Source organism: Pararge aegeria, chromosome 4 (genome assembly GCF_905163445.1).
Source record: "Pararge aegeria chromosome 4, ilParAegt1.1, whole genome shotgun sequence".
Taxonomy (NCBI): Eukaryota; Metazoa; Arthropoda; class Insecta; order Lepidoptera; family Nymphalidae; genus Pararge; species Pararge aegeria.
Window position 1 is genome coordinate 14,066,039 of NC_053183.1, and position 16,323 is coordinate 14,082,361.

Consider the following 16,323-nt stretch of genomic DNA (forward strand, 5'->3'; position numbering starts at 1 on the left):
CCGCAAGCAGCGACGGCCGGTATGGATGTAGGAGGTGGCGTGCATAGAGGGTATGCACAGGGTATGCAGATGATATAAAATGAAGAAAATCTCCAGTACGAGTTATAAATACTGAAAGGTAGAATTTTAATTTTATTCCATTACAAGTTAGACCTGGACATTGACATGGCAGTTTTATTAAAACCTCAACCTAAATTGGTTTCTACGCGGCACCGTATTACCGTACCGGCAATTTCTTTATCGGTAGGTTGGTAACTAGCCACGGCTGGAATCTCCTACCAGACCAGAGAAATATCGGAAATTAATAATTCCTAAATTCCTAACCCTGATTGAACCCGGGACTTTCCACTTATGTCAACGAAGAGGAACATTTCCCAAAAGCGTGTGGCACGTAGACTATACAACGTGTAACCGAATTAAGAAATAAATTTGAAGGATGCATAAATATTTCATAACGAATCACTCTTTAAGAATATAAAATCAAAAGAAGCATATTTAATTTTCAATGCAAACGAATTGAAAAAATTCTAAGTGTTTACTTATAACAACCCTACTGAAGATAAAATACCGACACGGGCATAATACCTACGCAGTGACAGGAGTCACATGATTTTAATTTTGCATATCATGTTAGGGCCTTATCTGATTTCTTTCAGTAAAAACTATAGCAGTAGTTTACTCAAAAACTATTAGGATTTCGGTTTCACAGTTACAGTATATAATGTAAGTCTCAGATACAGTACATAATGTACCTCGAAAGCCTGTGAAGTATTATTTAAGATTTCTTTACGAGTTGTATAAGCGCCTCGTAGAGGTGTAAGTTGCACAAAAAGTCTGTAATATTAGATATGTTGGTTTTTAATGATTATTTTATGCGAGAATAATCGTCTGTTATAATTATCTGGACAAACTGCTTAGCGTGATATCTTAAGCTTGACATTTCACAGGCTTGAGCAGTAAATAACTTAAAAAAAAAAAAATTTTTTTTTAAGAGAGAGAACATAGAGAGTTATGTTCTTCGGTTCCTGGGCCGTCTCGAGCTCACTCCTGAAGCGTAGCAGGCCGCCCAGGTCGCCGACTGCTTCATGGAGTGTTGCTGAGGAGCCATACTCCATTGCATTAGAGCATTACTTGTATCGATGTTTCATCTGTGTCCATGCATGCTCTGCACAGAGGACTGTCAGTTATGTCAAATAATAAAAAACCCTATGCTGAATAATTTATAGCGCGCCCAGAGAATCGAACCTTGAACCTCGATGATCTGTAGTCGAACATGCTAACTAATAGATCAACACGGCCGTTTTGTTTACTTTTAATAATTGAAATAGGTATCTAGTTACGATTATAATCTATAATGAGGGTTTCGTTCAAATAAAGTAGAGTATAAAAAGAACGGTCAAGTTCCAGTCAACCGAAGCACAAAGAGTTCCGTACGTTAAAAGTTTTTTATTTTTTTATTCCACTACAAAATAGCCCTTGACTGCAATCTCACCTAATGGTAAGTGATGATGCAGTGTAAGATGATAGCCAGCTAACCTATAGGGATTATTATGGAGTATCAAGTATTATAGTCATAACCCTAATAGTTGTATCCCGATAAACAATAAGTTTCTTCGGGGAAATAGGATGAAATTGTTTATAGATTTTACTTCATAGCTCCATTAAATCTGAACCGATTTTAATAATTCTTTTTTTATTTGAAAGTGTATACTATCAAGCATGTATTGTCCAATTTTTATAAAGATCTAATAATTATTGTCGGAGATAAAGGACACAACTCTTCGCAAATGACAGCAATTCGCAAGAATCATCGAACGCATGCGTACCATCCTACTAATATTTTAATTGCGAAAGTTTGTGAGGATGGATGTATGGATGGGTGTATGTATATATGTATCAACTAAAATAATGACAACTTTGTAGCTCAGTATACCACGTAAAATAATAGTAGGTACATAGCTAGCCACGATGATTATGATGTTAGCATCATATCTATTCTAGCTCTCATACGAAGTCGCGAGGGTCCGCTAGTAATAAATAAATATAAGACGACCATACACATATCGCCATCTAGCCACAGAATAAGCTAGAACTCACCGTCTTAGAATCAACAAGCAAGACCACCTTTACGGCCGATAGGTCCACTGCGCCAATCGGCCGTAATGTTCATCACACAAACATTTTCCAGTTGTGGGAATCGAACCCACAGCTTTGGACTCAGAAAGCAGCCCTTTCACTGCCCATTGCGCCAATCGCAGTCATTCAGTATTGTTTATTGTAGGTACACAAAACAGGTAATAACTAAAAGTAAATCTAAATATAAGTAATAACAAGTTTTGTTCTAAGCTACAACCCAAAGTATGTGTACACAACTTAAACAAAACAAAACAAAAAGTAAACATAAAATTAAAGTAGAAACAATAAATAAACACTTAAAAAAATTGGTTGCCTGTAAAGTCGGTATACGGGCGAAAGTTTTACGTGACAACGACTTTGAGTGGTAAAATAATTTTAATGTGAATATTCATTCGTATAGTAGGAAGAAGGATGAAATAATAGTAACAATTTAAAACATTTATTTATACAAAGAATTATATTTAAAACATTAATTTATACATGAATCTCGCACTGAATTTCATATTAACAAAATTTTATTTTTACCTTTACACATACATACGTATTTATATACAAATATACATACAATAACTTGCAATACATTTGCGTACAATGAAACAGCGTTTACTACAAAGGGACGCGTGCCTTTCACTTTTTATGTCTGTCTCTCTCGCTCTTAGGCGGGCTAACCATGCCCGAGTGGAAGGGACGCGTGCCTCTCACTCGCTCTCATTGTGAGCGCATAACGTGAGCGGAGCGTAACGCAGTTTCTTGAAGTGTCACCCGGCAAACCAATTTATAAGACGTTGTCACGTCAAAATTATATGTATATAATGTCCCTAAAGTTGTGTGAATAGTGCTTAATAATTTAATTTTTAAAAATATTTATCCTTTTGTTAGAAATGTCAATATTACGATTACTTGATACTAAATCATTATAAAGGCAAGGTGGTAGACACTTAGGACAAAGGGTTTAAAATATTTTAATCTGGTGTTAACGCGAGTACGATTAATTTCATTACGGAATCCTAAATCTATACATTCTTATAACAGATAGATTAGTTGGACTGTTGAACTGGTTCATAATATAAAGCAATAGCGAGCGGATAGCAAGTGGTTTAATGGGTCTTTATCGTTCTTGTCAGAACTGTGTTTGTGTGCCGGTGCTTCAATATGTTTTTGTTTATGGTATTCTGCTATTTCTACGCTGTTACGAGTGCACTATGCAATGATCAATCGCGATTGGTTCAGTTAACCCAGGGTCCAGTGCGAGGGTACAAGGACCCCGATTTGGGGATATACAGCTTCTACGGTATTCCCTACGCTAAAGCACCGACGGGAAAGGACAGGTTCAAGGTAGTAAATGACGCTAATTTCGTTTATTCGACATAATTCGGTATTATAAGAAAATAGTATAATAATATTAACATTATTGGAGAGAAACGTTACTTTTTAAGCCCAAGTGCTTTCCAATGCTAATGAAAATAAAAACTAATGATTTAAATGAGCACTGGAACGGGATTTTGATTTGGTAGTTTTTTGTACGAAGAAGAATTTCTTGATTTAAAGCTTTTTTAAAAAACTCAAGTCATTAACACTACATTATTTAATTTACCTATATTAAACTGACAATGTTACAATATGACTTATAAATTAAGTATCTAATCATTTACATTCCCGCGTGAAATGGCGCCAATTTCAAACATGTATACCTATACTACACTAATTTCTTTGCATACATTCACTACACACACCTTATACATATCTACATATACATGGCACCACTATGAACATACTTGGATTGTTTTTCAATTACACGATTAAAATGTACCTACCCAATTACTATAACCTATAAATATTATACATCTAAATAACTTGTGAAGTTTTTACATATTTGTATTTTGTAGTTTCTCTGTGTACAATATGCAATTAATTAATTAATTAAATAAATAAAATAAATAAATACCTAGTCCAAAAAAAAAAAATTTATGCTGGCTGGCTGCATTTCCTCGCTGCAATATCTTTCTGTCATCAGACGACATTTTATACTGTCTTGTTAATGTCGTGTTCCCGATTCAAAACGTATAACTTGGTGGCTAGTTTGAAGTTTCCAACCAGTCTTAAATTTTAGAGATTGGTCTGATCAGTTAAGGAAATAGGTGGTGTTCAACCTTGAGCCTCTAGCGCGATAAATCCCTCATCATCATCCTCCGTGCCTCGAAAAATATACTGATTATGAAATATTATTAAGGTCATGTGTTCATTTCAGGCGCCTCTACCTGCTCCGGTTTGGTCAGACACTTTCGAAGCTGTAGATAAGGGAATAGTTTGTCCGCAAAGTAATTTGATGAACATACTGCCATCATCTAAGGTAACCAAAGAAGATTGCCTCATAGCAAATGTTTACGTGCCCGATACAAATAAAACGAACCTTCCAGTTCTTATAGTAGTCCACGGTGGAGCCTACGCAATTGGATGGGGAAATATGTTTACACCAACGAAAATAGCTAGCACTGAAAAAGTTATTGCCGTCACTTTTAATTTTAGACTTGGTCCTCATGGTTTTCTTTGTTTAGGCACACCTGATGTTCCTGGGAATGCCGGCATGAAAGACCAAGTAGCGTTAGTTCGCTGGGTAAAGAATAACATAGCAAGTTTCGGTGGTAATCCTGACGATATAATTTTATCAGGATTCAGTTCTGGTGCATCTTCAGTGGACGTCTTAATACTCTCTAAAATGACAAAAGGATATTTTAAAAAGGTTATACCAGAAAGTGCTGGGGGCCTTTCCCCATTCAATGTACAATTAGATCCTATAGAAAATGCGAAACAATATGCTAAATTATTAAAATTTGTTAACGTGGATGATATAGAAGCCTTAGAAAATTTCTTTAAGACTGTTCCATATGAAATCTTGAATTCTGGAAATGTTATGGCAAGACAAGACTCAGGAACTGTTATGGCACCTTGTATAGAACGCGACATAGGAGAGGAAAGATTTCTTGATGATAATCCAGTTAATATATTAAGAAGTGGTAATTTCGAAAAGCTTCCGACGCTGTATGGCTTTGTCGATATGGATGGATTGTTTCGATTTCCACAGTTTCATTATTGGAAAAATGAAATGAATGATAAATTTTCAGATTTTTTGCCTGTTGACTTACAATTTAAAAACGAAAATGAGAAAGAAGAAGTGTCCGAACTGGTAAGACATTTTTACTTCGGTGATAAACCTGTTGGCGAAGAAACGGTATTAGCCTATATTGATTATTTCACTGATGTGTTATTTGCGTGGCCAATTTTAAGATCTGTCAAATATCAAGTTGAAGCGGGACATGATCAAATATACTTGTATCAGTATTCCTATGTTGAGGATAGCGCGCCTTTCATACCGTACACAAATGTACGGGGTGCAAATCATTGCGCTCAGACGTTTGGAATTTTGGATGGATATTGGAATGACACAATTGTTGATGAGAAAGATGTATCAGAAGATATAAGCCAACAAAAAATTTTCTTGAAAGAAATTTGGTTAAACTTTATGCTAACGGGGTAAGTATCTGAGCAAACTAGTAGACCTAAGCAATATTTAAGTAGCAAAAAAATGGGATTTGACAGATTTGGGAGTTCGTACAAATTATCGGTATAGATGACATCTCTTGCAAATTTATGTTGGAAATGGATCTACGCTAATATAATGGAATTCTTATCCTGGAAAAGAACTTGGGGACAGTTTCGCATCTTGACGAAATGTTGATATGAGTGATAGAATCCTGGTGAATCTATTAATATTAAAGGCGAAATAAAGGCGAAATAAAGGCGAGAGTGTGACTAGTAGACAAATAACTTTTTTTATCATTTCCTATGTTCTGCTCAACCATTATTCCCAATTTCGTCAACATTTAATATGTGGACGAAATTGGGCGCTTAGATGTAAATATATATTGCACCCTTAAAAAGGATACGTTTATCCAAGAAAAGCATTATAAAACTACCACTGCCGCGAGAAAAAAAAACTTTCTGGCCACAGACGCAGATTACTTTTAGCCCTTTAAAATAAACAAAAATGAACCTTTGGTAGAATATGGTTGACTACTAGATGTCACTTCATTACAGGTCGAAAAGGTGCTGACGGAGTTAGTGAACCGTGACCGAATTGGTCAAGGCATTGCAAGAGAAATGCTGGTTCAAATTCCGCCTGTTTGTATTTTTAGATATTTTTCGTAGTAGTAGTGCTTTTCGTGACTGAGGTCGTCCAGGGTTGTTCTACCTCCATGGTTATCTCTGCCGGCTAGCGGTATTGCTGTGTTTCAATTCAAAGAACGTGGTTGCTAGCGTAATTACAGCCACAACTATGTCTCTAAATGATGGAAACAGAGCGCCATTTTGTAGGACGTGTTCGTGTAATAGCATATACATATGCTATTATACATATGCTATTTTTACAACGCAAGTTTGCCTGCCTTTCGGTATTCTATAGGATATATTTCGGAGAGTGTGCTCAAGAACCATTAGATCTAGTTCCCCCCTCGCCTTTTTACCATCGAACTGTGAGGCACCGTAAGGATCTGCATCCCTACGTGGTCGATATACCGCGGACGCGTACGAAGCGCTTCGCATCTTCGTTTCTGATCCGCACCGCTAGGATCTGGAATGCTCTTCCAGCTTCCATTTTCCCCAGTTCTTACAACATGAGTACCTTGAAATCAACATTGAATAGGCATCTTCTAGGCAAGCGCGCTCCACCCTAGGCTGCATCATGGCTTACCACCAGGTGGGATTGCTGTCAAGCGCTCGTCTAGAAACATAAAAAAAAAATGCATTCTTTTTCAGGAAGCCTATACCTAAGGGGTCAGATTTTCCAGCATGGCCTGCAGTGACCCTCGACTTGACGCCTCATATGTCCATCAATAGGACTCTACAGTTAAAAGGACCTCTTATAAAGGAACGCAGACAATTTTGGGAAAAAATCTACGCCAAATACTATCGTTACCCTATACCACCGATGCTGCCGAATAAATACAGGAAATAAATAAAATGCTCTTTATTTGTTTTTTTTTAAACTTCCTGAAATATAATATTAACTAGTATTTTACCAGTTATGCATTTAGATACGCATCTGCGTATCTAAATGCATAACTGGTAAAATACTAGACTTTAATATTATATTACTGCGAGCCCAGAAAAATCCTGTCCAAATTACTTTAAATGAATTTGATAGATGCTCGGTATACAAGGTTTGAATCTATACTACAGCTACTCAGCTCTTTGCCGCAGCACCATGGCATTAGGTAACAACTATAAGGAATACTGCAACGCTGATTTTCAGTAGGGACCCAAGGTCACGGGTTTACACGGACAGGCAGCGACATGGTCTGACGTAGTGTTTGTATACTCTATGGGTAAGTTATTGATAAATAACAAATCTAATACAAACATTTATGTATCTATCTTATATCTTTCTTTATATATATATAAAAGAGAAAGTGTGTGGGTATGTTTCGTATAGGCTCCGAAATGGCTGGACCGATTTCAATGAAACTTTCGGGGAATCTCCGAATTGACCTGGCGAGTAATCCTGTAAAGTTTGTTCACGATCGGAGCACTCCTATTTTTGAACTGTCAAATACAGCTTTTATTTACTATGATGATATTCTTTTGTTGGGTGTACATGGTTGTGGGTAATGATCTTCACTCACCCGAGATGAGAATAGAAGAGAATGAATACGGAGAGAAATAAATGATTTAATATATTATGAGACTTAAATTAAAAATTTAATGATGTAAGTTTATTGTTTAAATAAAATAAAGCAAAATCTAGCCCGGCGAAGCGGGCTGGGTATGCTAGTAATTCATAAAAAATATTCATCAGTCATCTTAGTAGGTACCCATAACACAAGCTACGCTTACTTTGAAGCTAGATGGCGATGTGTGTCCTAGTATTGTGGTAGTATACTATTATATTGGTCGGGCAGGGCTCACGCCCTAACCTAGCTTGTTATAATAGATAGGTAGGCACTTGTTACACAGACAGGCAGCTGCAAAAAATAAAACATCCTCATTATAATAGTAATAAAATCTATATCTATACTTATAATAAAACTGTAACTGGAAGATTTTTGTACGTTTAATATTTTTTGAAAATTTTGACCGGGGGATGCTTTATAATCGATACTGAGTCAGTCCACCCGCTGAGTGCGCGGGTCAGCTAGTCATAATATACACTTATATTTTTTTTTACTACAGCCTTAACCCCATCTCATTGTATGAGCTGGACTCGTGCCCTGTAGTGGGCCAGTAATGGTTTGATATGATGAAAGGCACAGTCGACATCAATAGTGTTGCAGGTTGTCGCTGGACTGTGGAATTGAGAAATTTATACGAAGGACCCACAGAATTAAGAACATACAGAAACCGTGTACACGAATAATATTAAAGCATCAAAAACCAGTGTACTTTACAGTTGTTTCTCGAACAAGCGGTAAGTCACTTAATACGATTTAGCAGTTGACAGTAATTGTTTTACCTCTAATGCGCTAAACGTTTGCCATAGAATGGGAAAATGAGTAAAAGGTTAGCAACATTCCGCGGGTGTAAAGTGAGACGAACGCGGGGCCTTTTCACTGTTTTGGACAGAAAACACTGCATACAATAATGGCTGAATGAGGATTCTGTATGTCTTAAATTCTTTGAAAGGAAAAATATTCAGATGCAGTTGCGGAATTCATTGATTTATATTATGATGTGCCGCGTGGCGACGGCAGAATACAGTCGTCACCAATTTCTTTCTCCGTGCGGGTGTCGTACGAGGCGACTAAGGGAATGTAACGGAGGAGGGGCAGCAGAGTCCTTTGTGGTACTATTATCTGCATCTACTGTAGTGTTGCCCAAATTCAGTCTTGGTCTTGCAGTCTTGGTCTTGTTCTTGCGTTTTTGCAAGACCAAGACCAAGAACAAGACCGCGTATTTTTAGCAAGACCAAGACCAAGACTGACCGTGCAAGACTTGAGCAAGAACAAGACATAGCCTGCAAGACTCTTGCGTCTTGCAGCTAGGACTTAGCGCTATTTCACAGGAGTAGTTAGGTGTAACAGTTCGGTGTATAGGTAGGTAGGTACGCTTAGGAATTCTATGAGACGCAAAAAACTATATCAAAGAATATGAAAAACTGGACCTATGCGCATTACGACTAATACCATAAACATAGCGAATAAAAAAATATCTATTAAAATCAAACTGAGTGCATGCATAGTTATGTTTTAACCATCGGCACTTTGATAATGCGGCATCAAAGGTTTTGTACTTACTTCTCAAAGAAATTTGCCGCTTTTCGGAAGTACATGGTTATGATACACGCGCCGGCGGCTTCTTTTGAAATCTAAAACAATCGTTGCCGCCGCGCCGAAATCATAACATTTGACACTATTCATGCAAAATAATTTCGAATTTTAAGAGTACCTACAGGTGTTCCAAAGAATAAATAAGTTTCAGAGTGCTTAGAATGAAAATGAATACATTATACTGATCACGCAAGTAGTATTATGATTAGGATAAAATGGTGAGGATAGGTAGTAGATGTCATAATAATTCATTCTAGTAAGTAATTATAATATTGATTACTTATATGGTTTTAAACTAATTACTTAGGTACTATTATTGTACATTTAGTCATTATATTTCTTAAGTTTTTACAAGTTGTTTTAGCAAATGTAAGCTTATAAATCATAAATGTTTATTAAGAAACAGTTACTTCCATGGAAAACGACATATAGGTCAGTTGATTTTTCGAATTTCTTATCAAATCTTCAGTTATTTATTAATCTGCTTGATCTTTACTATGGCTATGTTAATTCAAGCTCACAATGTTCCAATTCTAATACGTTTTTCTAAGATTTAAAGTAAACTTTAATAAATAGTAATAGACTAATAGGTAATTGCAAGACTTGCAAGACTCTTGCTGCAAGACCAAGACCAAGACCAAGACTGGGAGCGCAAGACCAAGACCAAGACCAAGACCAGGTGTATTGGCGCAAGACCAAGACCTAGACTGGCTAAGTCTCGTCTTGTTCTTGCATTTGGGCAACACTAATCTACTGCGATCCAACTCGTCTACCCAGCTTTGTGATTGTTCTACAATGTAGCAGTATGTATTTCCCACAGCTGGTTTTTTAGTCCTCTAATTAACACCTGAGGTAATAGTTGCAGATAAGCACTGAGGACAAACCTCTGCGGTTTTTACGGTGCTTCTATACTAACCATTTTAATGTGATTGTATTATTTGATAAATAAAAAAAAAAGATTATTGACAAACCCTCCCGTTGCGAGGCTATTAGTCCAGCAGTGGGCTTTTGTCGCTATTATGATGATAATGACGATGATACTACTGATTCCTAAATGTATAAATAAGTGTCTGATTCATGGAGCCTTCACAATACAACACTTTAACTCATATATGTAATAACAGGAAATAATTAACTCACACCTAAAGCATACATATCAATTTCCACTATAACAGCATAGAATCAAATTATAATCCGGACAGGTAGTTTCTAAAGTGCAGATAAATAATGACATCATTAGTACACTGATAAGAAATGAGTAGTAAGTACGTGTACATCGTACACAACTTATTAAATGAGTATAGTAGTATATATATATATATATATATATACTACTATACTCATTTAAGGCTTAGCGATACTGAATACTTTAAAAACAAAATCAAACGCAGACGAAGTCGCGGGCAACAGCTAGTATGTTTATATAGATGGATATGCAGTATGTAAAATCTTGTTAAATATACCATATACTTTTTGTAGTTATTATTAATTATATTGCACATTGACCTGTCATTATTAAATCATCTTATTCACATGTTGGGGAGGCTTGAACGTATCTCTCATAGACCTAAGCTTTCCTTTGTTTACTTCATATGTTTCTGTTTGTAATCACAATTTGTGATATTTGAAAAAACAAATAAATAAATATATCGTGTGCCAAAATTCATAGGTTTAGCTGAACACAGGTTTCAAAGAAACGCAAAAACAAATTTAAAATAGACAAACTTTTTAAAATATTAGTATCTATAGATTTAGGCCGCTGCAAGCTGCAAACGAGTCTAACGAACATTGCAATGTAACTGAATAAAGTGTTATATATTTACCTAGCAACTATCAGTGAATTACCTATGTTTTAACCTACATGTTCTTTTAGTTGTATTCAACCGACTTGGCAAAAAAAAAGAAGAATGTTTTCAATTCCCTCTCTATGAATATACGTCTACCGATTAGCACCGAGCGATGCCGCGTCGGGCTCAAATTTATGACGCAAGCTTATACTATATGTACTATTTTTATTTCATACCGAAAAGATTCATACGCCCACAGAATATGTCTGGTATCAATATAGATAACAGAATGTCAAGTCATGTCAAGTTTACATAAAAGAGTATCACAGCCCATAACGATATAGTTGATAACAATAATGCTGCCTGTGAGCAATACAAAACACGTAAAGGTTCCGTAGAATGTTATTTTGAGAACCATCGTTAGCGAACCAGACCTGCCCCTCTGTTCCCTAACTTACCTACGGGTAGTTGTTTAACGGTATGCATACCTGCATAAGGGAAAGGACAAAATGTTTATCTTTTTCAACAGTTTTATCCATTTTCCGAGGAGGGGAGCTAATATACGTACTTTCAGTGACTTTCCTGTCCATTGCTAACTTGTGGCAACGTGTCATCTCCGTAGCGATGCAACTGTCTGTTTAATAATAAGACAGAATATTTTGCAATTTAAGTTTAAACGCACAGTACTTGATTTTGTGCAGACTTAACAGCTTCCTTATATAACAACACAAATGCATTACGAGAATATCGGTAATACGAAAACAGCAGAACATTTATTTCTCAACCGATACACATTCTTGTCTTGTCTCCATCGAATCAGCGCTTCTTACTCGATGTGGATTCCTAGTGAGGGTATGTCACACTGCATTTTATTAAGCATCCCAGTACCTTTGGGCACCAACATAACTATAATATAGTGAGCACGAATCCCTAAAATGTTACAAAGTATTATTTACTAAGGCTTACTTTAGCTTAACTATTAACTATTATTTTTCTGGTCATTAATCATTTTGGTCACTATGCTTTGGCTTGTACTGTTTTCCTTGTCCTTAGTTTCTTGTGAAAATGAAGATTCACGATTAGTGAACATAGACCAAGGTCCGGTGCGAGGATATAAGGAAGCAGAATATGGAATTTACAGTTTCTACGGTATTCCCTATGCTAATGTACCAAAAGGCAAGAACAGATTTAAGGTAAGTTATAAAATTTATGTAATAATAAGAATTATATTTATGTTTTTTTGAACTGCTGGGTTTTAATCGGTTTCTTTTCGGTAGAATCTGCCATTAGTACCTACCGATGATTCCGTCACAACAATCAGACAGATTAAATTTTCAAAGTAGGCGTATTTTTAATTAATACAATGTATATTTAAATTAAGCTTCAAAAACCACGAGGAAAAACTCTCATTGCTTGTTTTTTATGAATTTATCAATTAAGATATTGTAGTTCCTAGAGAAACATGTGTTTGGCTTATATTATAGTGATAAATAATATTAATGACAAGTTTTGATTTAAGGCTCCCCTGCCTCCTCCGATATGGTCGGAAACTTTTGACGCTGTGGATCACGAAATAATATGTCCGCAAAGTGATTTAATGAATGTATTTAGATCATCCAAAATAATAAAAGAAGATTGTCTTATAGCAAATGTTTACGTACCTGACACTAAAGAAAGAAATCTTCCAGTTCTTATAATTGTTCACGGTGGGGCTTATTCAATAGGATGGGGAAATATGTTCACACCAAAGAAATTAGTCGGGAGTAAGAAAATTATTGCCGTGACTTTTAATTATAGACTTGGACCGCAAGGCTTTCTTTGCCTAGGTACAAAAGATGTTCCCGGGAATGCTGGAATGAAAGACCAAGTAGCATTAGTCCGCTGGGTAAAGACAAATATAGCAAGTTTTGGTGGTAATCCTGAGGAAATTATCATAACAGGCTTTAGTTCTGGAGCGTCTGCAGTGGACGTTTTAATATTATCAAAAATGACACAAGGTTTTTTCAAGAAAGTTATACCAGAGAGTGGTTCAGGCCTCGGCCCCTATGCTGTTCAATTAGATCCTATTGAGAATGCCAAAACATATGCAAAATTATTAAATTTTGATAATGTCGATGATTTAGATGCCTTAGAACAGTTTTATAAGAGCCTTCCGCTTGACGTTCTTAACTCCGTACAAGTTACACATAGGAAAGATTCTGTGACAATTATGTCACCTTGTATAGAACGTGATACAGGAGAGGAAAGATTTCTTGATGATAGCCCAATCAATATAATCAAGAGTGGTAATTTCGAAAAGTTACCTCTCCTGTACGGCTTTACCGATATGGATGGATTGTTAAAATTTCCTCAATTTAACAATTGGATTGATGACATGAATACCAACTTTTCTGATTTTTTGCCAGCCGACTTGCAATTTAAAAATAAAGATGAAAAAGAAAGCGTAGCGAAAGAGATAAGACGTTTTTATTTTGGTGAAAAACAAGTGAACGAAAAAACGGCATTAGAATTTATTTATTACTTCACAGATGTAATGTTTGCGTGCCCAATTTTGAGGTCTACTAAATATCAAGTTGAGGCTGGTCATAATCAGATATATTTGTACGAGTATTCTTATGTTGAGGATAGTACACTTTTTGTACCACACACTAATAAGCGCGGCGCGAATCACTGTGCTCAAACATTCAGCATTTTAGACGGATTTTGGAACGATACCATAATCGATGAAAAAGACGTTTCAAATGACATAATACAAAGAAAATCATACATGCAACCGATTTGGTTAAATTTTATGACAACAGGGTAAGCGTTATATAATAGTTTATTTCTAATTGAGTCGATAGTTAGAATTTTAACACGTTAAAACTGCATATTTTAAAAACCACATACATATCTTAAAATTCTTATAATTAAAAAAAAATATATTACAAAAATACATTTATTTTAATTTTATTTTAAACAACTTTATTGCATAATAAAGGAAACACACACAGGAAAACTTACATTAACATAAATTATATGCAAAAGGCGGCCTTATCACTAACAGTGATCTCTTCCAGGCTACCTTAACTATTGGAATAAGGCAATGAGAGACGGGAAATCGCAATTATATATTATATACATAAAAAATTAAATAAAGTAATAAATGTAATAATATAATATATATTAATAAATTATGTTATATCATTTATGTGTTATATTGTATAAAATATAATTATCTATTATTAGTTATCTATTTGTGTTTGCTATGCCATGTAATTTCAAATAATTATGATCATGCAGCTAACTCTTTATCTTTTATGCCATAAGTATTCAATTCACACTATCACGTGCGCATCTCTAATAGGAAAACTAAACCGTAAACTAAACCGTAACCGGTTCCAGACCAAGGTCGTTGTTTTTTTTTTTTTTGCGATTATTCATTATGTAATGACACTCACGTTCGCTATTGGACTTAATACTTAAATAGGCTAGATTCCACCTAGGACTATTGATTTTGACGGGAACGTTTCTCATTATATTCATCTAGGTATTAAAAATTATTTATTTTGCTACTTTATGTTTTATCGCAGTACCTATCATTACGTAAGAGTTAAGGAGAATTAAAGAAAGAAAACTTTTAGAAACAAAATCAAGAATAGCTTATAAAAAAACATTTCTAAGCATTAATAAATTGATCTAACTATTGCTGTTTAAATAGTTAATTAGTTATTACTTATAATATAAATTATAAATTAATGCTTTATTAAATCTAAAGTTTGTTTCATAAAACCCTATTTGTTCATTAAATTCAGATTAACTTTATTTTTATTTGCCAGAGTCGTCTCCGCTTTTTCACATAAGTTAAATTGTAAGACAGTAAAGTTGGAAAAATTAAATGCTGAGTCTTTTACCGGCTTCTACGCGATAGAATCTTAGACTTCTAGTGCTTATAAAATAGACCTATCTAAATTAAATAATTTAGATTTCCTTTTTAATTTAAGGAAACCCATACCTGAAGGATCTGATCTGCCAGTGTGGCCACCAGTAGGATTGGATTTGTCACCACATATGTCCATCAATAGGACATTTGAGTTAAAAGAAATTCCTTTAAAGGAACGGAGTTTATTTTGGGAAAGAATTTATGAAAAATACTATCGTGATCCGATACCACCGATAGTGCCGACCAAGAACAGGCACCTCAACAACGAACAATAGCAAGTAGAACAATAAGTGCGAAATAAAAGTTCCTGGGTGATTTAAGTTGCCGGCTAAAACCTCTGTTTTTATGAACAGCAGCACGAAAAAACAATAATAATAGCTTAATCACACATTTGTATTTGTCAAGTAAAAAGTGGCAAAACTTGAGACGATCCGACATTATGTGTGTAATGTGGTGAAACAGGCCCTAAGTGAAAAAAAATCCCTGGTGTTTTAAGTTGCCGGCTAAGTACAGAACCTCAAGATTTATTAACTACAGCATGAATTTCAGCTGCAAGTGTGTAAATAAAGCATAATTTTATCTAGATAAGTATTACGATCGGTTACAAAGTTTTAGTGTCATTTAAACATTTTTCTTAATTTGAGTATTACGAAATAAACTAATTAATTTGTAGTTAAAGTGTCCGTGGATTAAGTTCATACTTGTAAATTAATTCCGCCAAAAATAATAATACAAATTACCACGATTGAAGCATTTTAATTTGTATTCTTGGTATATTTGATTTATGGTGAATTAATTATTAAAAGGTATAATACGTATAATATTAGTACGCGTCGGCGCGCGCGGCGGGCGCGGCGCACAGCGGTGGCGCGCACGCCTGCACGGCAACGCGCGCGCGGTCGGCCCACAGCAGCTCGCCCGCGAACACGTCCAGCGCCGCAGCGCCACCTGCGCCGCGATTTCAAAAAGAAAGAGTTCACTATCTTACAATGATATGACTCTCCTGCCTTTAACTTCAAGTCTTTCACTGAATGTGATGTCAAGAAGAGCATTATGTCCATCGCCTCGAATACTGTCGGTACTGATTGCATAAGCCGTAATATGATTCCATTCAAACCCATATCTTTAATTATATAGTAACATATAACCTTTTTACAAT

General features: G+C 35.5%; 2 protein-coding genes across 2 annotated transcripts; both read left to right on the forward strand.

The window, feature by feature from the left end:
• Positions 1 to 3,219: 3,219 nt before the first annotated feature.
• On the forward strand, positions 3,220 to 7,162 carry LOC120623451 (para-nitrobenzyl esterase-like). Its single transcript, XM_039889486.1, has 3 exons — positions 3,220 to 3,471; positions 4,385 to 5,667; positions 6,949 to 7,162. The coding sequence occupies exons 1-3, from the start codon at positions 3,289 to 3,291 to the stop codon at positions 7,145 to 7,147; spliced, it is 1,665 nt and encodes a 554-aa protein (XP_039745420.1). The 5' UTR covers positions 3,220 to 3,288; the 3' UTR covers positions 7,148 to 7,162.
• Positions 7,163 to 12,261: 5,099 nt separating this feature from the next.
• LOC120623537 (esterase FE4-like) lies at positions 12,262 to 15,439 on the forward strand. The gene is made up of 3 exons (XM_039889591.1): positions 12,262 to 12,435; positions 12,762 to 14,044; positions 15,226 to 15,439. The coding sequence occupies exons 1-3, from the start codon at positions 12,262 to 12,264 to the stop codon at positions 15,437 to 15,439; spliced, it is 1,671 nt and encodes a 556-aa protein (XP_039745525.1).
• The last annotated feature ends 884 nt before the right edge of the window (positions 15,440 to 16,323 follow it).

Excerpts from the sequence above, each read along its gene's own strand:
- LOC120623451 (XM_039889486.1), top strand. The coding sequence starts at position 3,289 with ATGTTTTTGTTTATGGTATTCTGCTATTTCTACGCTGTTACGAGTGCA. Across the intron at positions 3,472-4,384 it reads CGGGAAAGGACAGGTTCAAG|GCGCCTCTACCTGCTCCGGT; the intron begins GTAGTAAATGAC and ends TGTTCATTTCAG. Across the intron at positions 5,668-6,948 it reads TTAAACTTTATGCTAACGGG|GAAGCCTATACCTAAGGGGT; the intron begins GTAAGTATCTGA and ends ATTCTTTTTCAG.
- LOC120623537 (XM_039889591.1), top strand. The coding sequence starts at position 12,262 with ATGCTTTGGCTTGTACTGTTTTCCTTGTCCTTAGTTTCTTGTGAAAAT. Across the intron at positions 12,436-12,761 it reads AAGGCAAGAACAGATTTAAG|GCTCCCCTGCCTCCTCCGAT; the intron begins GTAAGTTATAAA and ends TTTTGATTTAAG. Across the intron at positions 14,045-15,225 it reads TTAAATTTTATGACAACAGG|GAAACCCATACCTGAAGGAT; the intron begins GTAAGCGTTATA and ends TTTTAATTTAAG.